This window comes from Peromyscus eremicus, chromosome 3 (genome assembly GCF_949786415.1).
Source record: "Peromyscus eremicus chromosome 3, PerEre_H2_v1, whole genome shotgun sequence".
Taxonomy (NCBI): domain Eukaryota; kingdom Metazoa; phylum Chordata; class Mammalia; order Rodentia; family Cricetidae; genus Peromyscus; species Peromyscus eremicus.
This window is the reverse complement of record NC_081418.1, coordinates 98599182-98626160: the sequence shown is the minus strand read 5'-3', so window position 1 is coordinate 98626160 and position 26979 is coordinate 98599182. Positions and strand designations below refer to the sequence as shown.

General features: G+C 48.8%; 1 protein-coding gene across 1 annotated transcript in view; it reads right to left on the bottom strand.

Moving 5' to 3' along the window:
* Window positions 1-26979, bottom strand: part of Antxr1 (ANTXR cell adhesion molecule 1) — a 169569-nt gene that overhangs the window by 37647 nt on the left and 104943 nt on the right. The window contains 1 exon segment of the mRNA XM_059257085.1: window positions 12038-12133. Coding sequence (XP_059113068.1) covers window positions 12038-12133 — 96 coding nt within the window.

Sequence of the window (26979 nt, the reverse complement as noted above, 5' to 3'; positions counted from 1 at the left end):
CAAGGAACTAATATTGTAAATCCAGACTCCACATGAATGCACCATACATTTGGCACCTCAGTTTCTGAAAGCCAAGCCACTGTGTTCAGTTAAACAGAAAATGGTCCTCTAACCTGGCCTTGCCTGTTGAATGGCTGGCAGGACAATGAAGAGGTCCTCTAGTGACTTTGAGCTGGTGAGCCCAGCCTGGCCTGGGACATGACAGCCAGAGACCATTGTCCCCATGCTAAGAGCAGCTCGTGGGCCACCCTGAGCCCTGCTCTGAGCACAGGGAAATGCCCATTCTTTTTAGTTCCCACAGTGGGAGCCTCTATTCCCTGAGAAGCTGCTACTCATAGCCTTCATGAAAACACAACCCTTACTGCACAATGAAATTTTATTCAACTTTGGAGAAAAATGAAGTAATAAAATCTGGAGAAAAGTAGATGGATCTTGAAAGAATTATATTATACGAGGTGCTCCAGACTCAGAAAGACAAGTAGCACATGTTCAGTCCCAGGGTGGCTCGTAGCTTTTCATGTTTTTTATATCCATATTAACATATATATGTAAGTGAGGGTGAGTGTGGGTATTGGTTATGAAACTAAAAAGGGTCTGTTAGAGGGGACAGAGGTTGAGGAAGGGGGCAACAGGGCTTATGTGACATAAAATTAGAAGGAGGTCACTGAGGGTGGAGGGCACAGGGCGGGATGGAGATGGGAGAGACACGGGGAGGAGAATCCATGGAAACCAACTTTGTACTGCTGGGGAATCAAACCCAGGCACAGCATGCGTAGGTAGGTGCTCTACCCGTGACTTACACTCAAGCCAAGTTTGGGTTCTTGTGAGCACCCAAGGTGGTTGCTAGAGATACAGTGAAGGTAGGTCGGACGAGACATGGTGCATGACAAGTTTGGGCTGGTTTGACACCATTGTGGCTTACAGTCACGTTCGACTGCTAGGTCTCCGGAAAGCCCTCTTCCCAACGGTCAAGTGAGGTGGTGAGCTGCTGGCTTTACTCTGTGTGTTTCCTCTTCTGCTGAAGGACTTGTGTGAAGTTTTATCTCCCGCAGCTCTGCTTGGTCTTGCTGACCCAGCTGCTGTGATCCTGTGCTTTGGAACCAACACGGGTTCGGGCCACGTGTGAATGCTGGAGCCACCTTTCCTGACCTGAGAGTGTCCCCACTCACAGGACAGTGCATTTAAAGTGGAAGTCAGGTCTCCACACACACGAAGGGCAGAAGGTCACAGAACTGGCTGTCACACTGACGGACGCTCCAGTACAACTTCCCACGTGTTTTTAAAGCTGCATTTTATTTTTATATTTTATGTGTATAAATGTTTTGCCTACACGTATGTTAAGTAACGGAAATGCCTGATATCCTTGGAGGCCAGAAGAGGATGTCTGGTCCCCTGGAACTAGGCTTACAGAAGGTTGTAAGCCTTTGTGAGTTCTAGGAATCTCTATCCTCTGCAAGAACAGACAGTGCTCTTAACCTCTGAGCCATCTCCCCAGACTCATGACTTTACATCCCCCTCCTTGACTGTCTTCTCTCCATGACAGGAGTTGGCTGTCGGCTAAATCCCACAAGCTCCTGGGAGCCAGAAGCTTATCTCATGGTACAGGACATGGTACGAAGAGAAATACTTTTCTGGCCCCTTCTCCACAGTCTGTGTTTACATCCCGACGTTGTTTGTGTATGAGCTGCCCTCCTAGCGCTCTGCCTACCCTCCTCTGCATCACACACCTGGCCTCTCACTGCTGAGGAATGCTTTGCCAACACATGGGCCTCTCTACACAGGTCCAGGGGAACAGCTGAAGCTAGTGAGTTTGTTAAAATTATGAACCTGCCCTCTAATTTTAATGAGCTCAGCAGTTGCCAGTATTTTCCAGTATTAGAGTCATGTAGAGGGCTTGTTGCTACACAGAACTCCGGGTGCACTGTGTCCTCAGCAGACTGGGGCCAGACACTTGCATTTCTAGCAGGTTCCCAAATAATACTGACCCTGGAGGTCTGTGGACCACGTTCTGAGAACCATGCATTAGATGATTTCTAACCAGTCTGTCTGTATCAATCTGCTCTGGGCAGAGGTATGTTTTGTCTTAGGTCAGACACTCCCACAGCTGGGCTGTGGATTTCTATGGCTGAACAGAAACACCAGTTCTAAGTCCTGTGTGGCATGGGTTTGTAATTCCAGTGCTTGGAAGGCAAGGGAAAGAGATTTCAGCATGAGGCCAGCATGCGTTACACTGTGACACCCAATTTCAAAAACAACTGTAATTGTTTCCTTTCTGGTGCTGTAATAAAACACTCTGACCAAAAGCAACTTAGAGGAAAGGGTGGATTTGGTGTGTACTGTCAAGTCCCAGTCCATCACCGAGGGAAGTTAGGGCAGAAACTCAATCAGGAACTTTGGAGCAGAAACCGTGGACAAGCTTTGCTGGCTGGCTGTGCTCCCAGGTTTAGTGAGCATTCTTAAACAATACAGGATCACCTGTCCAAGGACTGGTGACATCCACAGCGGGCTGGGCCCTCCCACATCAACTAACCATCAAGGCAAACCCACAGGCCATCTGATCTGGGCACTCCCTCAGTTGAGGCTTTCCTCTCAGAGGACCCTAGGCTGTGTCAAGTTGACAACCAAAGCTAACTAGGAGCAGAAACTAACAAATACATAAACCCAAACCCAGCAGCCTTGAAACACTTGTTTTTAACAATGACAGTGTCCTTGCCCTGCTCTCTGGTCTCTTAAGTGCCTCTACTGGCCAGGGGTGAGGACACAAGACCCTTGGCTCTGTTTGAAGGCATGCCTCTGCCTCCTCTCTTGGGCTCATCTGCATACTGAACCGTCTTGGCCTGAGACAAGTCAGCTACGTGACTTCCTGAGACTCAAGCACAGATCTTATCGTTTGTGGTCCACACTGTTGGCAGTGAACTCTGAGCTGCATTCACAGCTCTTTTGGACACAGTGGACTCTGATCTTAGGAAACACAAGCACACATGGGCAGCTTTTGTCTCTGACCCACAGCTTGGAGCATGTTGCTCAATCGCTATTTCTGGAAAGCATGAGTGTGCTCCCCTAAAGGAGAAGGTTCAGGAAGCATTTCCTCTTGCTCTCAACATTCCTGCTCTCAAGTAAACACTTGACACTTAATGCTGCAAGACTTGCTTCTGGCCTCTCAATCCTCCGGCGTAATTTTTTTGGGGTGTGTGTGTGATAAAGACATTTGAAGTCTCTCCTTATACCAGAGCACCTGGGACACTGATGTGTGGTGGGAAATCTCATAGCATCTGGGGTGGACTGAGGGCTATCTCATCCTTTTCTAGACACCATTGAGACCCACTTTGTTTCTATACTCCAGCTTCCAAGTCCATTCACTGTCCTGTGGGTTGGTATTTTAATTCTCAGCTCTGGGTCCCAAACTGATTTCCTGGACAGTGATCTGACAAACTGAATATTGCATATACAATCTGTGTTGTGACAACACACGTCCATCACGTGTGTGTTTGTTCATGTATGGTAGGCATAACAGTTCTTTTTTAAAAAAAACATATATCTCAAAACTGAGAAATTGTACTAGCTTGAAAGAGATGATTTCCAGAAGCCAAAGAGAAAGGAACAATTATTTTCGTTGTGTATGTGTGTCAGTGGTGGCAGAATTCAGGGACTGTTCACCATCAGATGCAGAGAGATGTGTGACAATTCTCTTTAGTGTCACTGAGGGGATGTGATTGACTGGCTGGTGGTGGGCTGGGCAGGCAACACAAAATGCACACAGGAACGCACTCCTCATCTGCTTCCTGCTTCCATCTACACGTGTGCAGCCCAGCAGTGACAGCGGTCCTGAGCGCGCACTCTTCCTTTATGGGGAATCGCATACAACACTGTGGGATGGGGGCGTGTCCTGACTATATGAACCAGACAGGGACGAATGAAGGAAACCTTCAGCACGTGGGAAAGGAGCTTAGACAGAGGCGAAAGAAGTGGGATGCTGAGAGAGCCACAGGTGCAAAGAAGCCCCATGGGGCTTCACGGGAGACCTTGTCAGGGAGAGGACAGTGGGGCTCCAGGGAGAGGACAGTGGGGCTCCAGGGAGAGGACAGTGGGGCTCCAGGGAGAGGACAGTGGGGCTCCAGGGAGAGGACAGTGGGGCTCCAGGGAGAGGACAGTGGGGCTCCAGGGAGAGGACAGTGGGGCTCCAGGGAGAGGACAGTGGGGCTCCAGGGAGATGACAGTGGGGCTCCAGGGAGAGGACAGTGGGGCTCCAGGGAGAGGACAGTGGGGCTCCAGGGTGAGGACAGTGGGGCTCCAGGGAGAGGACAGTGGGGCTCCAGGGAGAGGACAGTGGGGCTCCAGGGAGAGGACAGTGGGGCTCCAGGGAGAGGACAGTGGGGCTCCAGGGAGAGGACAGTGGGGCTCCAGGGAGAGGACAGTGGGGCTCCAGGGAGATGACAGTGGGGCTCCAGGGAGAGGACAGTGGGGCTCCAGGGAGAGGACAGTGGGGCTCCAGGGAGAGGACAGTGGGGCTCCAGGGAGATGACAGTGGGGCTCCAGGGAGAGGACAGTGGGGCTCCAGGGAGAGGACAGTGGGGCTCCAGGGAGAGGACAGTGGGGCTCCAGGGCGAGGACAGTGGGGCTCCAGGGTGAGGACAGTGGGGCTCCAGGGAGAGGACAGTGGGGCTCCAGGGAGAGGACAGTGGGGCTCCAGGGAGAGGACAGTGGGGCTCTGGAGCTCTTTTTGCTCTCCATGGGCCACTGGCATGTGAGGGTACAACGCCAAGAGCAGCGTGGCTCCTGGGCCTCATGGGAATCACGAAGATTTTTTTCCCCCGAGAGAGAGTTTCTCTGTGTAGACCTGGCTATCCTGGAACTCATTCTGTAGCCCAGGCTGGCCTTGAACTCACAGAGATCTGCCTGCCTCTGCCTCCTGAGTGCTGGGATTAAAGGTATGCACCGCCACACCTGGTGATTTTTTTTTTTTTTAATAGAGAGTGCAGCCAGGCAATATAACAGCAGATTTTCCATCTCAGACAGCGCTGAGGCAATACCAAAGTGAGCCGCAGCCATTAGGTCCTTCTTCCTGCCTAGTCTCTGTCTAAGGAGCCCTGCTGTGTCACCTTCACGCTCACAGCCACAACATATGTGCCCACTCTTTATACACCAGATCAAAGACATGTATTTTCTGCAGTATTTTTATTAATGATTTGTGGTATTTGGGGCCAGCAAGATGGCTCAGTGGGTAAAGGTGCTTGTTGCCAAGCCTGATGGACTTGAATTTGATCTCCAGGACCCACATAGTGGAAAGAGAACAGACTCTTGCAAGTTGTTAGTTAACTTACACACACACACACACACACACACACACACACACACTAAAAATGTAATAAAAAATTAAAGAGTTCAAGATATTGAAAATAATGAAAATTATATTGAGTGTAGCTTTGTTTCAGTGCGTTGTTTCCCTAAGATTGTATTTAATTTTTAAGATTTATGTGTATGTACGTGTGCCTGCTTGTCTGTATATACATTACATGTGTGCAGTACCGGAAGAGACCAGAAGAGGGTGTCAGCTCTCTTTGAATTGGCACTAGAAACGCACCCCTAAGGACTTTAACACTACAGAGGGGAGGGGTACTTGCTTGCCTTTTACATTCTAGGCTTCTATTTTTATCCCTAAGCCTTAAGATAAGTATTCCCACAAAAGTCAGGAACCACAGGAAGATGGGGAACGCCATATGAAAGACCTAGACAGACAGATCAATGATCCTTCCCACAATACAGACTGGCTGAGCTTAATACAAACCTCACATCTGTGGAGTGATTACTGCTGGGTCAGCACTGCCTCAGTCTACAACTTTCACATCACACAAGTTGAGCAAAGGCTAGTGCTGAGGCATTTGGAAGGAAGTACAATAAATTTTCAAAGAGATGAGATCTTCCTAAGAAATGAGACCTTCTGTGTTTCCTTCTCCAGTTGGAACTCCAACCGGAAGCAGTTTTGTGCCTCTTATACCTGCCTGAGGCCGGGATTGTTTAAGAGGCCACATTTATCAATATCTAAAGTGACAGCCCCAGTAGGGATGCTAACGTGAGTGGATAAGGCCTAAGTGACTGACAGAGTGGTGACTTAACAGTGTTTGGGCACAGTGGCCACAGCATGACGTCAGGGTCACTGCAGAACTCTGGGAAGTGGCACAGTAAAATGACCCCGTGAACTCCGAAGCCCTGGCTTGGAGGAGGAGCATCTCTGGCCTCTGCCTGGGCTATGGGCCAGCTGTTTCCAGCTGCCAGCAGGGTCAGTGGAGTCTGAGCAAGGCTGCAGAGGTCAGCGTGTTGATGCTGCTGCGTTATTCTTAAGCTGGGAGTCCCTAAGGCAGCCTCCAAGAGGGAGGGCAGAGGCCACCCTCACAGTCCTGGAATCTGCATTTTGAGCTGCTTCAGCCTTCTCTGGGACTGTATTTCTTCATTATTTCTGGTAGAATACCAGTGTCCTTGGTGTGAGCATGCCAAGGTATTGGAGATTGTGGACAAAAAGGGCCAAAGGAGAGTTCCAGGGTCGGCATGTGTGGGGATTCACTTCACACATCATTATAATAAGGCCCTGAGGGACCCGCCATGAAGACGTTCTTCAGCCTAGTTGGATGGCATCTTTCAAGCTATTGCCTCAACTCCCCCTGTTTTGAGGTGTGTGTTTTCACCCGGAGGGGTATTGCTGTGCAGTGGATGCAGTTTGGAAGAGCTGTCCCTGATCACCTAATCCTCAGGTAGTTTCAGTAATGCAGCCTGATCTGAGAGCCACAAACCAGGGACTCTCCAGAGGGACTCAGAGGAGGCAGGATGTGAGGAGGTCAGCAGGGAACAGCACAGTTCCCCGTTCCTGGTTATTTACATGGGGATCTGGGGTTGAAGGCTTTCCCCATTCCTTCAACGAACAGGGGCAGACGAGGCTTTGGCAATGTGTCAGGACAGGGGCAGACGAGGCTTTGGCAGTGTGTCAGGACAGGGGCAGACGAGGCTTCGGCAGTGTGTCAGGACAGGGGCAGACGAGGCTTCGGCAGTGTGTCAGGACAGGGGGAGACGAGGCTTCGGCAGTGGGTTATCTCCAGTGATGCCAGCCTCTGTCCACTTACCCGTGGCACAGGAGAAGGGTGCGTGGGTGGATTTCAAGGTGAGCAATGGGGTTGGCTTAGGTGAAGGGAAGCTGGCAGAAGGTGGAGATGCAGAGAGGAGGGCAGGGGTGCAGAGGGAGGGCAGGGGTGCAGAGGGAGGGCAGGGGTGCAGAGGGGGAGGGCAGGGATGCATAGGGGAGGGCAGGGATGCACAGGGGAGGGCAGGGATGCACAGGGGAGGGCAGGGATACACAGGGGTGGGCAGGGATGCAGAGGGGAGGGCAGGAATACAGAGGGGAGGGCAGAGATGCAGAGGGAGGGCAGGCCCCTGCATAGTGAAAATTACTTTCCTAAGTGGCAGAGTGGGAAGACCCAGACAGGAGGTGTAGGCTGGAGAGTGATCAGAACACACCTGCCCGAGCCCACGATGCTGGATGAGTCTCTGTCTGCACTAGGTTGTAATCACACAGACCACTAGCAAGGTCCTTGGTGATGCTGGAGCTGGTGTCTGGCCCTACAATTCAGTATTATGAGAGGGATGGAGAGCAGTATCTGAAGACTTTATTCTTGTTTCAATTCAATGTATATCAAGTTCTAATTGGCCAGAGATGTCCAACAGGCTAATTTGTTAAATTGTCCCGGAGTTTCAAGAAAATGAATTAAATGTGACCTTTTACAAAACTGCTAGAAAACTGCTCACAGGGTCACTTGGGAACCAAGTGAACAGAGTTTTCACAGAGCACGTGATGAATGAACATGCCCAACCCTGTTCTAAAAAAACACATACCGTCTTTATTCTTACCTGGACTTAAAAGTAACGATTTGCTTTAACCTAAAGGGCATGCTGGTGTAATTAGTGGGACAGTATAAGAGCTGCAGTTGTACAGAGGGATTGTTTGTCTCTTTAAACATGGTAAGTACCACAAGACATAGATTCTTGGTTTCCCTATTTTTATGAGAGCAGTTCAGTGATTTATATATTTGCACCATTGTGCAACTCATTTCAGAATTTCTTTTTTTAAAAACTCTCTCTCTGAGTGTGTGTGTGTGTGTGTGTGTGTGTGTGTGTGTGTGTGTGTATGTGTAGAGGTCAGAGGATAACTTGTGAGGTCAGTTCTTTCCTTTTACCACATGGGTCCTGGGGATGGAACCCAGGTAGTCAGGCTTGGTAGTAAGCACCTTTTCCAAACGAGCCATCTCACCAGCCCCTGAGTTTATCTTGCAGAATATAGCAAGATCTCTCTACTTAGATTCCTGATACACCACTGACCCACCGTGATGGGTAATAGTCACTGTCTATTGAGTGGATTTAGAATCACCTAGGAGACACATTTCTGGGTGTGTTTCCAAAGGAGTTTAACTTAGGAGGGAAGATCTATGTGGATGTGGGCAACACCGTCCCATGGGCTGGGGCCTCAGACTGAGTAGAGTGGGGAAAGGGAGAAGCTAAGTTGAGTGGTAGTATTCATCTCTCTCTGCTTCCTGACAGGGAACGCCATGGGACAGCTGCCTCACGTCAGGCAGCCAAGGGCCGTGGTGGACTGAGTCCTCACACTACGAGCCAAGATAAACCTGATAAACCTTTTCTCCCATAATCTGCTTCCTGTCGGGTATTTTGTTACAGTATCAGGAAAGTTACTATAAAAGGAACTCACCATAAAATGAAAATTATGTCTAGGGTTTAAAGAAATGGATGCATCTTTTGTTATGACATTTGGTGTGTGTGTGTGTGTGTGTGTGTGTGTGTGTGTGTATAAATTGCCTATTACATATAAGTAAGTTATGACAATACAAACACTCAAGAAGTCACCATCCAATACAGTTCCTTTGGACGTGGGTGGGCTCCTTCCCCCAAGATGAGTCAGCTTTTTATAGAGCAGTTTTGAAAACAGACTAATTATGCCCTGGGCACTGCTCTCCAGTTTGGAGTTGCTCTCTGTGGCTGCTTTTCTCTTCGCCCTGGTTGGATTTGGTGGGAGAGATGTGCTGAGTAAACACTGGAGGGACAGACAATGTAGCCCTGAGATGAGAGAAGAATGGAGGAGATGTCGCTGCAGGAACTGAGGTGCGGCAGGAAATGGGTGCTTGCGACGGAGCGAACACCACTGACCTATGTTCTGAAGACAGAGGAGCTGAAGACAGCAGAGAAAGAAAATCTAAAACCAAAACAAAAAAATCTCAGCAAGAGGCGACAGGATGGTCATAGTGGTCGTGGTAGGGGGGAACATAGGGGCTGAACAATGGCTCAGTCTGTAAAGCACCTGCCTTGAGAGCACAAGGACTTGAGTTCAATCCCCAGAGCCCATGTTTAAAAAAAAATGAGGTGTTTACTTATGATTCCAATGCTGGGGAGGCAGGGACAGGAGGAACTCACTGGCCAGCCAGCCTAGCCTAATCGTGGAGTTCTGGGCCAGTGCGAGACCCTGTCTCAAAGGAGAGAGATGATGTTACTGAATGATGACACCCGAGGTTGACTTTGGTCACCTCATGCATGTGTACACACATGCACAAGTACCTGCGCATTCATGTGCACATGTACTCATACAAACACGTAGGTAGACAATACATCCAGATATTCTTAGGATAGGGTGTGCCTGGAGATGGCCCTCTATCCACTTGGATGCTCCAGGAATTTTGAGGTTTAGCTGAGTAATGTGTTATGCTCTGGAGACCCACAGGCTCAGCTTTCAACAGTTGCAGCTTAACAGGCAAAGGCAAATAAAAAGACAATCATAACGGCGGCGGCATTATTAGTTCCCTGAGGAAGCTGTGCTACCTCCATACCCGGGAGGTGAGGGTGGGAGTTGAGGCTGGAGGAGGGCTGGCTTAGGAAAGGCCTATGCAAGCCACCTTGGGGAAGGGACGGAATAGCCATGAGAATCTGGGGTGGCCTGGTTATGGTGATGATCTGGGTGCTTTTTGGAGACAGGCTGCATTAGTTACTTTTTTTATTATTGTGACCAAATACTTGACAAGTGGTGACGTGTGTGTGTGTGTGTGTGTGTGTGTGTGTGTGTGTGTGTGTGTATGTGTGTTTATTTTGGCTCACAGAAGGAATACAGTCCATTATAGTGAGGAAGACTTGGCAGCAGGAATGTGGGGCCACTGGTCACATTGGGTTGGCAGTCAGCAATCAGGAAGCAGAAAGTGGAAAGGGGGATGAGCCAGATTAGCAAACTTCAAAGCACATTCCCAGGACCCACTTCCTCCAGCAAGACTCCACCTCCTAAAGATTCCACAACTTTTCAAAACCAGGGCCACCAGCTGGAGACCAAATGTTCAGACACATGAGCCTGGGAGGGGGACATGAGGGGCCCCTGCAGGCTTCAGTTTGGGCAGTTGGAGGTCATGGGCACAGCTGCTGGGGACAAGCAGGTCCAAAGATAATGTGATGAGTTTAGTTTGGACATTCTGAGCAAGAGGCCTGCGAATGTGACGCCCAGTGGTTCCCTGTAATGGGGCCTGACCTGGTCTTTTGCAGCCACACCAGGAATGGGTGATCACATGAAGTAGTCAGTCACTAAATTTAGTGACATCGTAGTGACATCATAGTGGATAAGATGTGGAGAGGAGGGTTGGAGGTAACTTGGAGAAAATGACACAGGATACAGGCGAGAGTGAGCAGAGACACTGGAGGAGTGAACAGAAACCCGGGCACACAGCACTGACTCAGCAAGGTACATACGGGAGCTGTGGGCAGGGGCTGGGACAGTAAATTCACGAGACACTGGCCAGCAGGGATGGAGGTCAGGTATGGATGGGTGCATTATTTGTGTTTTCAGAAAAAGAATTTAAGGGCCTGATGTCTGGTCACACCTTGTATCCCTCCCTTGGGTATGCAGTGATTAAAAAGTCAAGATTGGCCTGTCTGGGGTGGAGACCTGGCAGGCTGTTGGGCACTGTGAATCTGACTCCTAGAGAGAGTGCTGCCATGGGGAGAGAGAGGCCTCATGTGCCCACACTTTGTAAGTCCTCTGTGGCCCTAGCTGTTTCCTTAACATGGACACGCCACAGCTCAGGAACTGAGTCAAGTGACATTTCCCACACTTGGGAGGAGGGCCAGGGAGAATGATGGAGGGAGGTTTGGGGACCATGGCTCACAAAGACAGCTTCTGTTAGTTAGAGTACTCTGGGGTGCAGACTCTCAGGCTGGAGGAACTTTCCAGAATCCTCTGAATGGGTTTCTGTGGGAGTCCCTCTTTCCTGCACGCCACACTCCCATTCCGGAAACACATGACCTCATCTAGCCCCAGTCAGGATCCCTGAAGTGAGTGGTCAACACAGAGTTTGGAGGGCTCTTGAACGTTCAGCAGCAAGGGGCGAGGCAGCCAACAGCATCGCAAACAGGAGATGCTGTCTGTCTCCAGGATCTTCCCTCACACAGGAATCCTCAGACTTACAAAGCGAGACCGCATGAAGACACGCTGGCTGCCTTCCCAGGCAACAGGGACTTAAACCAGATAAATTTATTTAAAATTATTTTGAAGACTGCAAAACAATCCTGCCTTGGGTGATGCTGCTTCCTGTCATGAAAAAGTTTATTTTGGGAAACATTTCCCACCGATATAAACCTAGCATCGTACGATGTATCAATAGATCCCAACTCCAGCAAAGTGCTTTTGGATAATGACAACACCCAGCGCTGTCTGTGTGATTTTCAAATATTAAATCTCTGCCTTCTACATGGTTGTACCCAAAGGCTTTGCCATTGGTGGTCTTGCCTTAGCCCATGCTGACTTCTCATGCTCTTAGGTCCAAGTGACCAAGCCTGGTTTATGCTGATTTTGTATAATTTGTAAAAAATAAAATAAAATAAAATAAAAATTTAAAAAAATGCAAGATTGATCTACTGTTACAGTTCCTGGTCCCCACCTCCCCCCAACACTGATGTACCTGGGGTCTTCATGTGACCCTTGCCTGTTGTGGCCTGAGGCTGGCCCACTTACCACTGTGCAGCAGAGGGGCCAGAACCACCAGAGCAGGGCCAGGGCTAGCAGCAGGAACAGGATCAGCAGGGCGATTGCCAGGATGGAGCCATCGGACTGTGGGTGAAGAGAGGGCGGTCAGTGAAAGGTGGAATGCTTGAGGGCATCCCATCCCCCCAACAACAGTAGATTTGAGTCCTAGATAAGATCACAGTGCAGTACACACTCGAGTCAGACTCTGCCCATCATTCAGGGTCAAGGCCCCATAACATACTCTCTTTGGCTGCTTTTCAAGAGAAATGGACTTAATGTTTCAGGGATCTTTATTTCGGGATCATTCTGAACGATCCATCTTACAGGTGTAAAGGCGCCTAAAGACTGCCCCTTGTCTCCGAGCTCTGTCTCTGCCTTGCGGACAGATTTCAGCCCCCAAGGCCTGGGGTTCAGGCCACCACCTGGGATGATTCAGAGCAATCCTACTTAGGATTCAGCCCCACATCCTACACAGAAGTGTGTGGGACAGCCTCCTAGGCTGTGGGGGATGTCTAGAACCACTGATGAGAGGCCACAGAGGAAGGGGACAGGGACACTCTGCGAACCTTCAGGTGAGGGTGGCTGAGAGGCAGGCAGTCAGCGCGTGGGGCTGTGTGTGATGAGGGAGCCAGGCAGCGGAGGTCAGGTTTAACCCCTTCTACAGGTTCCCAGACCAGTCCTGCAGATGAGCATGGCTGTAAGGCCTGGGTGAGCAAACCTACGTCCCACTTGTCCTCAGCTGTCATGTTCTGGTCAGCTGATTCAGAAAGCACCTGGGATTATGAGTCTAAGTCCTTCCCTACCAGCTACACAGTGCCACAGCTTCCTGGGGACGTGGGACACCGCTGTGCACATCAGAAGCCACCTGAGTGATAGCCCCAGCTTTGGTCTAAGAAAATCATCTGGGGTATTTGCTTAGATAATAATACAATTAAAAAGGACAGCCAGGCAATGGTGGTGCACGCCTTTAATCCCAGCACTCGGGAGGCAGAGGCAGGAGGCAGAGGCAGGCGGATCTCTGTGAGTTTGAGGCCAGCCTGGTCTACAGAGCGAGATTCAGGACAGGCACCAAAACTGCACGGAGAAACCCTGTCTCGGGGGAAAAAAAAAAAAAAAAGGACAGCTGCACAAAGTCTTAATGTACAATTATCAAGCTATTGGCTACTAATGCTGGAATGTGCTATCAAATAACATTTAAACAAGAGAAACAATTCCTGGTACAGAGAGATTTCTGTACACCGAGTCAAGAGTGAGAAGCAGAAAGATTGTCTCTGCTATTTACTAACAGTTTCACCAGTAGCTTTTTGTTTGTTTTGAGACAGGGTCTCATGTGGCTCAGGCTGGCCTTGAACTCAGTATTGGGCTGAGGCTGGTCTTGAACTCCTGCTCCTTTCATCTCCATCTCCCTAATGCTAGAGCGCTAAGGTTATAGGTGTCTGCCCCACACTGGGCATTTTCACTGACAATTTATTGGTATGTACTGAAATGGTAAAGTGTCTTCACTGGTAGGGCAATTTGCTTCTTTTTAAAATCTGTATTTTCTCTTTCCTTTAAAATTTTTTCATAATGAGAAATATCCCAAGAGGCTTCTTTAGAATATCCATGTGGGGGTCTCCTCTAGGACATGAGAGTGTGAGCACATGGAAGGTTATTCAGTCAGTGATCTGTGGGATCCACAGATGGGCTCAGGAGGATGGAGGCTTGCAGCCCAGCTCTATCACCACCATGATCTTTAGGGAGACTGTTTACAGCTCTACCAGGCTCTCAAGGCTGTCCCCCCTACCCCGCCCCCACAACTACACAGGAGGGAGGCTGGGTGGCCTGTCCAGGGCGACCCCACAAGCTAATGGCAGAGCCAGGATATGAGTCACTCCCACTTTGAGAGCTCAGTAGGGCTCTGGAAGAGGTTTAAAGGCAACTCTCAGTCCCTGGAACTCTCTGGAATGTCTTTGACCAGAAAGCCAGGGAACTAAACACCCTCGGCTTCAGCCAAGAAGCCAAGGTTTGGGAACGTGGGATTGCCCTCAAGGGAGCCAGGCCTCAGGCTCAGGTGCAGGGCTGGGCAGCCAGAGTGTGGGGTGGGGAAATCGAGGGTCCAAAAGCAGACGAGGCCGTGGCAGGAGGGCCCATTGGACCTGCATACGGAAGTCTGGAACAGAGCATACAGTTAGTGTGTCTGCGAGAAGTCACGTGTTAGTGAAGGGCGAGTCTCGGGGCCTGTCTGTCTCTGTATTCTAGGCGACAGAGAGGGTAAGAAAGCCTCTGTGTCACCAGAGAACAGAAGGACATGGGATGGGAGTGGAGAGGAGAGAGCCAGGCTGTCCCATATACGCGACCCCTTTTAACTCAGAGCTGGAACCTTCCTCCGTTTCCCCATAGCAACCAACACAGTGAACATTTCAGATCGTAAACCTGTCTGCACTTGGAATAATGAGTGCTTTGGTCACCAAGAGGCTTACAAAACTGCAGCCTTCCATAAAGACTGCAGGCTACAGCTATTCCCATTATACACTGTACTCTTCCATAAAGACTGCAGGCTACAGCTATTCCCATTATACACTGCAGCCTTCCATAAAGACTGCAGGCTACAGCTATTCCCATTATACACTGCAGCCTTCCATAAAGACTGCAGGCTACAGCTATTCCCATTATACACTGCAGCCTTCCATAAAGACTGCAGGCTACAGCTATTCCCATTATACACGACAGCCTCCTCCATTATTGTTTCTGCCTCAGATCAACCGAAGCAGAGGCTGAGATTCTGAAGCATGCTTCTCTATTCCCACGGAAGATGGGGGCAGTTTCTGCGGGCAGCAAGGGTGAAGGACTGGCTTATGGTGGGGGGAATCTTCTAAGACATCGGAGTGGACATTGATGGCTGGTTCTGTAATACCTAGCTGTAGTGGAGGAGGAAGAGGAGGCTTAGCAAGGTGCCCTCTCCACATGCCAAGGCGCAGGGTGGAGTGTTAAAACATTTTCTTGTGCCTTGGAGAAAGCTGCTGCCTGGGTCTCAAGTGCTTCCTGAAGTCATCGATGTCACATTCATAAATGTCACTATCAAATAAGAAAGTACTCACTTGGTTTTCTAGAAACAGACGTGGAGTCAATAGTTCACCAGGAACTAACACGCACAGCAAGTGTGCATTGTGTCTCTACTTAATGCTGAGTAGGCGGAGCTGAGGGGCACGGGACCAACTAACTAGTCAGGCCCAAAGGGCTCACAGTGTGTGGAGAGATCTAAACCACAGTGAGGAGGACACGGCTACTCGGTGCCTGCTACTCGGTGCCTGCCCACCCGGCATGAACCAAGCACTTTTTCTCTTTTTACATTCTGATGGGAGGATGAGGACGATAACGGTGATAAAATAATTACTAACATAGCTAATATTTATTGAGCACTTATGTGCAGGGATTATCTTTATTCTTTCCGTGTACAAGGCTACCGCATTTCATTCTTATCAATAATTTGATGAACTCTAAACTTTGTTTTTTATTTCCCCCGCCTTATAGTTAAACACTCTGAGGCAAGGAGGTCCAGAGAAACTTTGAAGGCTTACAGAAAGGCCAGGGTTTTGCTTGTTTTATTTTGTTTTTACATAGAGTCTCCGAGTCTCTCTGTAGCTCAGGCTGACCTAGACATCCAATCCACTCTTCACACCTCAGCCTCATGAGTGCTAGAGCAGTCAGAATTCAAGTGTGGGCAGCCTGGCTCCCAGCTGGAAGCAGCAGGCTCTTGCCCTTAGCAAGCTGCCCTGTGCTGGGGAAGAGTGCTGGGGAAGGAGTTGACTCTTGGGTGGGTAGCCACCCTGCAGGGGCAAGGAGAGACCGGCACTCCTGTTCAGCGGCAAACACAAAGTTTGGCTCATGAAGGTGTGAGTGGGGATCCACACAGCGGAAACTCAGTGTGCGTGGAGTCAGGTGGAAGGCAGCTGGATTGGCTGTGAGAGGCCACTCAGGGCAAATGGAGGCCTGTGGCTTCTAGCCACACCCAAGGGGAACTCTGGGTAGCTTTAACTTGGGGGTTCTGTGACTTCATGGTCAAGTTTATTTTCTGGGAAATCAACATTGTTTATACGGTAGAGTTACAGAGGATGAGGAGAAGTTTAGGGGTCAGAGACCAAAGGGCAGGCCATGGCTCCCAACCTGTCAGGTTCTTTCTCGGAGACTTTGGACAGGTCACTCCCAAGATGCCTGCCTTTTAATAAAAGTGCTCAGTGCTGGTCTTATTGGCCATGGCTGGCGAGTGCCTTGGGCTTCCTAGATTCTCGGTGTGGGGCTCGGTGCTTCAGGCTCAGAACTAGCTTGGTTGCTCTAACTCGGCCATCCCTTCTCCCTCTTCAGCAAGTTCCTAGAGGAAGATCCTCGCATCTCCACTCTTCTCCATATGCAAAGGGGCAGGCTCTGTCTGTGGCCAAGCACTACCTAGAATGTTCCAGAATACACACCAGCCTGGGGCCTAGCACTATAGAAGGTACTCTGTCTTGTGCTCTGTGCCTTGCTATGGGGCAGATTGCCCGGCTTCCTTTAGAGCTGACCTCCAATAGCCCTCAGTGTTCCTGGCTCAGTCTTGGCCCATTCTGTTTTAAATGACACCTGCTCTGCAAGGCCTCTTCATAGGTGACCATCCAGAAGGCTCCGGGGCTGCCATGACACACAACCTGACTTTGGACCAGCGTGTTCTGGGCCTCTTCCCTGCCTGTCCACCATGCCTATGAGGATACAGCCTGGGGTCCAGAGGGGCCATTGTTAACTGTGTCTGCCAGGTCCCATCCTGGCTGGCTGTGTTAAGTTAGGTTATGCCTTACTGTAAGTTATCATATATTGCATGTACTTGTCAAAAGGCTGCGCACTACTCTAGAAGATTCCATTTTACAAGTATCTTCTGACACTATTTTGAGGAAGAAGGGGGAATGCACCTCCTGGGTGGACCAGGAGCTGCACCATCAGTCAGGACCACCACCCAACCCAGCACAAACTGGTGCATGACCTCTTCCTGGGATGGAGCCACCCTGTAAGTTCATTGGGAGTGAATTGTAACTGTAGGGGCACATGGATGTGTTAAAATCATATCACAGAAACCAGGCCCAAGAAATTGTTAGATACATCAGACCCAGGAAAGGGTGTAACTCCTTCATTTGGACCCATAAAGTGATGAACACATAATACTTCGATGGTACATCAGACCCAGAAAAGGGTGTAACTCCTTCATTTGGACCCATAAAGTGATGCACACATAATACTTTGATGGTACATCAGACCAAGGAAAGGGTGTAACTCCTTCATCTGGACCCCATAAAGTGACATAATACTTGGATGGTACGGCTCCACACCAACCTATTATCTAATACCTGTGAGTGCATCACAGGCCGGCAAGTGAAGAACCCCCTGACTGTCCCTGGAGCATCAGCTTGTTTGGGTTCCCTGATGTTGACATATCTACGTGACTGCCTGTCCATCCACCTGTTCACCCATCTGGTCCGGGACCTAAACCCACCATTTCCAGCTCTGGACGCTTACTCAGTCTTCCACTCAAAACGGCAACACTGTTGCACCCATGCCCTGCCAGCAGCAACCCTTTCCTGGCTGGCACTAACCCAGCTCTTTAACAGACTCTCTTGGCCCACTCCTGACACCTCCTAAACTCTGCACAGGCTCTTTAACTTGTATTTATTCTGTAAACCACATATATGCATGTAGATATATGGATTGTGTGCTGTGTGATATGAGAGTTAATATTAATCATTAAAACTGGCATCAAAGAACCTGCATTAATCTCAGCCAGGCTACCGGGGTAGGCGGATGAGAAGACAAATTGTGAAACAGCTAAAGCGTGTGAATTATTGTTATTCAACAAACGCTGACATTGTGGGAAGACACAAAGCTGTTTGCCCATGTTTCTGGCACAGTGTGCTCAGGACGCCAGTGCCAAAGCGCAGCAGGTGTGAAGGCACCAGCCCGTGGGGGGATACCTCCAGCTGGGGAGTGCTGAGGCTTTTCAGTGAGCAACTTCAAGCCTGTCCCCACCTTACACACTCACAGAGCTGCCACTGAACATGCAGACAGGTGGCATTAAATCGGAAGGGGAGAGGTGCTCGACCCTGCACTGAGGAGCTCAGTGACTGAGGTGGCATTCTCAGACTCACCTGGCTTCTCCAGGCTCACAAACAAAATAAGGGCATCCTCTCTCTTTAAGACAAGGGGGGGCTTTTTACTCAAAGGTAAAGATTTGCAAACACACACGCATGCACACACACACGCACACACACACAAACCCCGAAACCTTGTCTTGGTGGATGGAGTCTAGGTTTTTTCAGATTTCTTATACACAGCATGGCGTGGGGGAGGGGTGTGGGATCATGCCTGGGCTTGTTTGCTGTAGGAGACAGAGGCCTCTGGATGATACAAAGCCCAACACCACAGCCCTTTACTGTTTTGTTTTGGGGGTTGCCATAGTGAAGGGAGGAGGAATTAGCAGGAGGCTGGGTTTGTTCAATGTAAAGAAAGCTGGGCTTGTGCCGGGAATCTGCCTGGTCTGGGGTGCAGCCCAGAAAGCATCTTTTTGCAGGGCCTGGGGACTATGCCAGCTAAGGTGGGACCTGTTCCTTCCCTGCTCCTGAGAGTTCCTCCTGTGCTGGGGCGGAAAGTGTGAGCGACTCCAGGTCCTCCGCTTCCTCTCACTCACTCAGCAAATAGGGCAAGAGCACAGGGCACACCTGGACCTGCCCTGCCTTGTCTCTTGGGTGGGTGCTGCCCCGGGGTGGATTGCCCTGACTGTCCTATTCCAGCAGGTTTGATGAGGCCCCATGCTTCCACGATTGAGGAGGGGCTCTCTAGAATAAGGGAAGGAAAGTCTTCCCGGGCCTTAGAAAGCAAGGCGCTCCCAATTCTAACCAAGCAGTTTCGGGTAACTCGCCCCCTGATTAATGTCTTCTCTGGCCAGGCTCATGTCCAGCATAGGTGGATAAACCTGCTCAGCACAGTTCCAGCCCATTTTTGGCCACATTCAGCTAGGTTTTGCCCCATAGTCCTAAAGACAACATTGAGATTCTCCTATGTCAGTTCATTCACAATTGAGGCAGGGGGAAGGCATGCTTTATTGTCCCAACTATGTAGCCCCTAATATCTTTTTCAAAATAGTTTTTTTTAAACGAGTTTTAATTTTTATTTATTTATTTTATGTGCATTGGTGTTTTGCCTGCATGTATGTCTGCGTGATGGTGTCAGATCTTGGAGTTACAGGCAGTTGTGAGCTGCCATGTGGGTGTTGGGAATTGAACCGGGGTTGCCTGGGACCTCTGGAAGAGCAGCCATTGCCTTTAACCCCCAAGCCATCTCTCCAGCCCCTGGCCCTAATATCTTTAACCCTAGCATCAGTCCTGGGGATTGCAGCAGTGGTGTCTGGAGAAGCATGTGCTCTAGGAGAGGTGGGGTAACAGGAGCCCACGCTCACGGGCGGAGGTTTGCAGCCGCTCCGCGGTCTCTGCTAAGTCGGGCAGTCTCGATGCTCAGAATTACGGAAGCCACTTGTGTTTTCAGAGGGCTGGGCTGTCTGGCAGACACTTAACATTTAACAATCGATAAGATTCTTATCAGTCTCTGCTGGTGACCCCAGAGTGTTTGACTGATTAAAGGATATCCAGCCGATCTCCGGGTTCTCCACAGGGCACCTGGGGACAGGCTGATGACATGGGGCCCCAGTGTTCCCCTCTTCTCTTCCTTCCCATAGACCCCCTTTTTCTGCTACAAAGCTGGTGGTCTCTGAAACACACTGACAGGGAAAGAGACCCCTGCCCCAGCCAAGGGCAGCTCTGGCCACCCACCTGTGATGTCACAGCTGGTGAGAGGAGCATGCTCAGTCAGGGACTATGGGCATGTCAGCTTATCCCTGCTTCAAGGGGAGGGCCGCTGCAGCGTAGAGGGGTGCAGGAGGGCCCTATCCTGATCTCCTCTCCCTCTGGCTAGGGCCTTACTCTGGCAGTCACATTCCAGGGCTCTGAGGAATGCAGATCCTTTCTAGCTGGCTGCTCAGAGCCCGTTTCCTGCCCAGACAGAACCAGTGAAGCATGGGCAAGTTTGATTTTGAAAGATGGAATTTAAGTCATTTTATTGCTGCTGAGAAGTTCTGGATGGGCAAGGCTGGAGAACAAAATCCTCTCTCCTAGAGTTTGTGTCTTCTGATGTTATTTCTGGCTTATCTGCCATACCTGTCTCCTCACTTCACTGAAACGCTATTCCCCTGCACCTGTGTCGGTTGGCCCCGCCCCTTCTCCCATCTCTGATCATTCCTTCCCAGCTTCTTCACAGGCTTCTGCTGGCATGTTGCTTTGGAAAAGCCAGAACGCCCTATGGAGAGCCATCCTTCCCCACCCTCTCCACCATTAAAAAAAAAACCTCTTTAATTTCCTTAACTATTAGCTTAACCATTCTTACGTCTTCATTTCGTGGCATTAGGTTGACATGAAGTCTGGTTATAGTGTTGTGTGACTCATGGACCCATCCTTGGTCTGTTGCTTTCTTTCTAGCCCTCTCCAGAAGTGGCTCATTTTATTTCCTGGTTCAAACTCTCACCTACATGTAGACACACAAGTCTTTATCTTGAGCCTGGACTGGTCCCCTGTTCTTCCCACTGACATCTTCGTCACAGGGGTCCAGGATGAGATTGCATTTCCCCTTGAACTTGCTTGCTCTCCTCCTGTCAAGGCAGCTGGGAACCTGAAGTTGAGTGAATTTTCTTTTTCTACCCTTTTCTCTTCCCACGATCATAGCCTCTGCCAGTGTATCCTGTCTCTCTGCCCCACGCCCTAGTTCAATCTGCCTCTTCTCTTTCCACCGCCAGGTGAGGTTTACAATCTCCAAGTGCCCTTCCTTACAGGCATAGCATCCACCCCAGGTTTTCAGCATTCTGCTCTTTACTTAGCACCCTGACACCTGACCTGTCTTCTTCAGGCTCTTGTCAATGCTGACAAATGTTCCTAACGTTGGAGAATTTAGAGAAAATGGCACGCCCCTTTCTTCAGAAAAGGACAGCCACATGTACATACAAGCTCACAAGTTTTTAATTGAAGTTTCAGGGAATCCATCAAATCCTTAGGAACCACGTCTGGACATTCTGGGTGCATGGTTCTGACTGCTCGTCACCAGCCCTTTGTCATTTCTCTGCTGTCCCCCAGCTCCCTCCTCACTCGGTGCTTTGACAACGCTCAGGGGCACGTGGTACTGTGTCCACTTTGCTTTTCACCCAGTTTCCTCCTGAAATACCCTTTCTAACCTTCATTGCTTGGGCAACTGATTTCCGGTGCCAGCTGAGACACGAATCTTTTATACCCAACACGTATGAAGCACCTACTGTGTGCCTGGCTTTTCTCCAGGCACCCTAAAGACACAAGGGTGGATGGATATCGTTGCACCCACAAACCATTAGCTGGGCGGGGGAGACAGAGCTGTGGGAGCCAACGCTAAATTGTAGGTGTCTGTGCTTACCTTAACTCTATGTGAGCATTTCCTGTGTCTCACAGCGATTCTCTTCACGGTCTTCCCTCACCCACTGACTTTAAGCTCCCAGAGCACACATCTGATTTAGTCTCTTTTCTACTTTGAAGCATAGTACAGTGTTTCAAATGGAAGGACTCGTCAAAAGGAAAGACTCAAGATGGTCACTTAACTATTGGTTCGCTAGGAGAAAATGAGAACTCAGCAGGTTGTTACAGCATCTCCTGAAGCCGCGCCCCTGCCGCAGACCCTCACGGGGAACAGCGGTACCAGCCTCACCATCCTGCCATCCCCTCGAATGAGTATGGGGGATTTAGCAGGCCACCCAGCCCCTTCTACCTTCTCTGCAAACATAAAACCGAGACAACCACTCCTTCCCAGGCCTGACTGATGACCTGAGACAAGTCTGTAAGTGCCCGCAGCTGACTTTAGGCCCCTTGACTCGCCTTCCTGTTTTCTCCTCGCTTCCACGCCCCAGTGCGTTTCCAGTGCTGTGCCCGGGCTTGGCTCAGGAGGATGAGTTTGATTCCTGTGAACAACCTCATGCTAACTATGACTGGAACTACAATGGGTGTGCACCCGTGTGTGTGTGTGTGTGTGTGTGTGTGTGTGTGTGTGTGTGTGTGTACGGTCCTCAGTTACAACTTTGAGAAACCCAAATCCCTAGCTTGCCACCCTAGTGTCCATGAAAACACAACCCAGGGGATTTCTAACGGTAAACCTCAGGGCTCCCACGGAGGCTGACCGAACACCAGTGAGGGCGACGTAACTGAACACGAAGATTCTGTCTTGCCACCTGAGAGGCAATGATGACAGTGAGGTTGACAGCATTGGGGACATTACAGCCCTCAACTGGAAAAGTGGGCAGTATGGAAACTCCCTGGGCGTGAATCACCTCAGCCTTTGTGGGGTTCCTTCAAAAACAGGTCTGGGAAACAGGAGGCTGATCCTGTGGGGAATGTAAGAGAACGCCCACATCTGGACGAATTGAATGCCCTGCAAGCTAGCTGCTTTGGAAGCTGAGACTCCCTCTAGGATACAGCCACAGCATCTCTGAAGCCCACCGACAGGTCTCTCCTCCTGTGCTTTCCACCAGGCAGTTCCAGCTTGAAAGCCCACCACCTGCTTCCCCAACTGACAGAGTTTTAAACATTGAACGATGATGACATCTCTGCTGTCCTTACTGAGGATATGCAAATACTGTGCCTTTAAATTCTAGCAGTTTCTAAGGGAAGCACAGGAACCAGTTGGATATATAGTGACAATATTTTGGAGAAGTCTGTGGCTTTCTAAGTACTTAGAAATCATGCAGATGTGTAAACTCTAGTTTGTGTGTGTGTGTGTGTGTGTGTGTGTGTGTGTGTGTGTGTGTGTAGATATTCCAGTCCTGAAATGAATCCTAGCCCCCTAGGAAGGCAGGGCAGAGGCAAAGGGCTGGCTCAGAAACACAGGTTGCAGGCAGTTCAGTTCTAGAGGATGAGGTAACACACAGAGCCAGAGCTCACAGCACAGTGCGGAAAAGACACTAGCTGAGGCCAGGGCACAGTCTGTGGCACATCCAGACAGCCCTTGGCTGGCCTCGGGGGCACAGTGAAACTGGGTGCGTGGACAGAGAGGAGGGCATTGCAGAAGGAAGATGATCCATAATCAAAGGTCCAGGTAGGACAGTGCGGGAGTGGGGATGTAGGAGCTCACCACACACAGTATCCGGGGGAAATCGCACTCACTGTAAAGTTTTAAGGGCCATCGGGTCTTATACTTGAGGACACACTGATGTGTGCTTAGGTTGGGCTTGGACTTCCGTGATGATCTTAAGAACTTCAAGGGTTACGGGTGCCTTTTCTAAGTCCATGAATTTGGGCGGTACAGGTAAAACGAGACTGCTTTCATGCTTTCCTGGTGTTGGGTGGTGTTTAAAAGAATCCTAGGAAATATTTTGGTTGTCACTCAAGTGCTTTTTAATCTTGGCAGAAACTGAACAGAGCATTAAGCTCACTGCTCTGGGCACCGAGTAAATGAACATCTGCTTTAGCATTCACGGGGTAGGCAAAGGAATGCTGGCTGGGGTCCTGCCGCTGTGGCACTGGGTTTAGGGAGAAATAAACTCTCAGCTTCTGAGTTTCCTTGGTGTTATAGTAAAGATGGTGAGACAATTTGTTCCTCGAATGGTGTTTATTTACCCTCGTGAGACCTGGCTACTTTATAGAGTTTACTTGCTTTGGAGGAATAGGATGATATGATTAGTGTCAGTCCCAAATAAGATATTTTTTTACAATTAAAAAAAATTACACTCATTTGTGTGTGTGAGTGTGTTTGTGTGTAGTGTGTGTGGCGTGTATAGTGTTGTGTGTGTATAGTGTGATGTGCATGTAGTGTGGTGTGTGTTTGTGATATGTGTAGTGTGGTGTGCGTGTGGTATGTGTTTGTGGTGTGTATAGTGTGGTATGTGTGTGTGGTGTGTATAGTGTGGTGTGTGTATGTGTGGTGTGTGTGTGGTATGTATAATGTAGTGTGTGTGTGTGTGTGTGTATGTAGTGTGTGGTATGCAGTGTGCAGTGTGGTGTGCATGTGTTTATGTGTATAGAGGTCAAGGGCAACTTTGAGGAGCTGGATCTTTCCTTCTACTGTGATGGCTCTTGGGATGGAACTCTGGCCATCAAGCTCGGTGGCAAGCACCTTACCCACTGAGTCACCTCACCAGCCTCTGAATAAGATCATTTTTACTGCCGTGTGACTGTAAAGTGCCAATACGATCTGAGTTGGGCTTGGCTCCTTCCATTCTGTCATGGCCTAGTCTCCCGACTGTGTGTTTAAATGCTAGTCAGTTAGCTTAGTGTTGGGGGAGGAGATCTCGGGCTCCCTCCACTGTTGATCCCATTTCCCACACTGCTAATCTCTCCTCTCTCCCCTTCTCCTGCTTTCTTTTGATGTTTCTTCCCACTGATCCAGCTTTTGAACCCTCTATAAATTGTACATCCCATGTAATCAACTCTCTTTCACAGCTGGCCACTAACCCAGCATGCTCAAGCTAAGACTCAATCCTCTGGCTTAGCCTGGGCCACCCAGGAGCAGGTATGAATGGACACACTGGTCACTCACTAAGGCCTGTGTACTTGCGGCATGCACACCTCCCCCCAGGCTCTTACTCAGTGACTGGGCTTGGTGGTGGCGCACGCCTTTAATCCCAGCACTCGGGAGGCAGAGCCAGGCGGATCTCTGTGAGTTCGAGGCCAGCCTGGACTACCAAGTGAGTTCCAGGAAAGACGCAAAGCTACACAGAGAAACCCTGTCTCAAAAAACCAAAAAAAAAAAAAAAAAAAAAGCTTGGTTATCTGATATTGGGACACCTAAAAGCTTATATGTCAAAGTAGAAAGGGGAAGAGACCAAGAAACAAAACACTAGGAAAAGTGAAGTTAAAATAGCGCAGAGGCTGAGGCTTAGCAGGAGAGCCCAGGCCTAGCATGCAGAAGGCCCTGGCTTGGGACCCTCCAACGCTAAGGCAAGCAAATCCTAACAAGACACAGTGGCCAGAAACTGCTTTAGGGTTCTACGGCCTCACCACTCCAGGGACTCAGAGCAATTTGACAAATCATAGCTGGGGATGAAAATAGGAGATGAAACGTAAACTACGATATTTCATAACGTACCCTGTGAGAAAGGAGGAAACTGAGAGGGGGAGGGGTGATCCCAGTGTGCATTGCTCTCTCAAGTCCGCTGTGTTAGTGACCTCATCCCAGCCCAGCCTGTGACAGCGCTAGGTTTGGCTCATCTTCCCACTGAACCTCTGCAGCAAGAACACATTTCTGAGGATGCATGCCTGTTTCTCTTTTCATATCTGCTATGCTCAGCTAATAGCTACCTTGTTTTCTCCACCATTCTTGTCTTCTTATTTTTGTCTTGCTTCTTTTAAAGACTTATTTTGTTATTTATTAAGGTGCATACATGTGTGTGTGTGTTTGTGTGTGTGTGTGTGTGTGTGTGTGTGTGTGTGTGTGTGTGTGTGTACACATGCTTTTGGGTGCCCATGGAGGACAGAAGAGGGTATCAGATTTCCTGGTGCTGGAGTTATAAGTGGTTGTGAGCTGCCTGACATGGGTGATGGGAACTGAACTCTGGCCTCTGAAAGAGCAGCAACTGCTCTCAACAGCTGAGCTTTCTTCCTAGCTCCTGCCCTTTAAAAAATATTATTTCTAGGTTTTTACTGTTTTGTTCTTTGATCTCCCAAGTTCTATGTGGAGATGATCTATAACTACGTTTTGTTTCTTATACAAACACTTAAGACTATGAATTTCCCTCTGAGAGCCTCTTTGGCTACACTGTAAGTTTTGGTATGTGGTGTGTAACTGTTCAGTTCCAAGTTTCTTAACTCACACTGGCTCATAAATTACTCAGATGTGGGTTTTGAATTTTGAAGCACACAAGATTTAAAAAATTTGTTAGTAACTTCATTAGCTATTTATATTTAATTTTTTTCATTCTAGAACATGAATGTATTCTGTATGATGTCAATTCTCAGGTATGTGGTAGAGAGTAAGTGGCCGAGCAGAATTTTTTTAAAGTATATTTCATTTTTTAAACTTTTGCTTTTACAATATTCTACCAGATTCTAGTCACTCACCCTAGGATGCCTCATTACTTTATGGACCACTAAAGAAAACATTTGCCCATTAATTAATGATGCTTTATTGATTAACAGAATCATCTTAATTTCAGAGATGTTAAAATATGGGGAAAACAGTGTGTGTGGATATCCTAACCAAAGCAAGACATTTCTAACTATTTAACTTCTCATTTCATACAGCCCTAAAATTCTAATCATTATTTAGGACTTTGTTCTGGATCCATAATCTGTCCAGCAGCTATTTTTTACTGCATTATTTAAATCATTTATATTTTATTAATTTTTTGATGGCTGACCCATTAATTACTGAGAGATGCATATAAATCTCCTCTGAATAGAAGGTGGTGGGTCCATAAACTTCTCTTTGCCATTTTCTCAGATTTGCTTTCTACGTGGCATGGGTGTGTCATTATATGAAGGCCAGAATCATGGGAACTTCTGGGTGAACCACTACATTATTCTTGGTCATCATAACAGTAATATGTTATCACTGTCTTCTCCTTCTTCTTTTTGCTATACAGTTTAATCTTCCATTCATTAGATAGCCACACTAGTTTTCTTTTTCTTTTTGCTTAATATAACTGTTCTCATATTTTCATTTCAACCTTTATCTTTATGTTTTATGGAATGTGGTCTTATCGCAAATAGCAGAGAGCTGGGTGGTTTGACCATACAAGCCACCATTCTGTGTTTACTAATGGCTGAGTCTGTCCCACCACATCCATTTTATTTCTAGACTATTGGATTTAACTTGTATTTCTACCATTCACTCTGTGGGTATCTCAGAGTTTTCCAAAGCATAGTTTCAGAAAGACATTT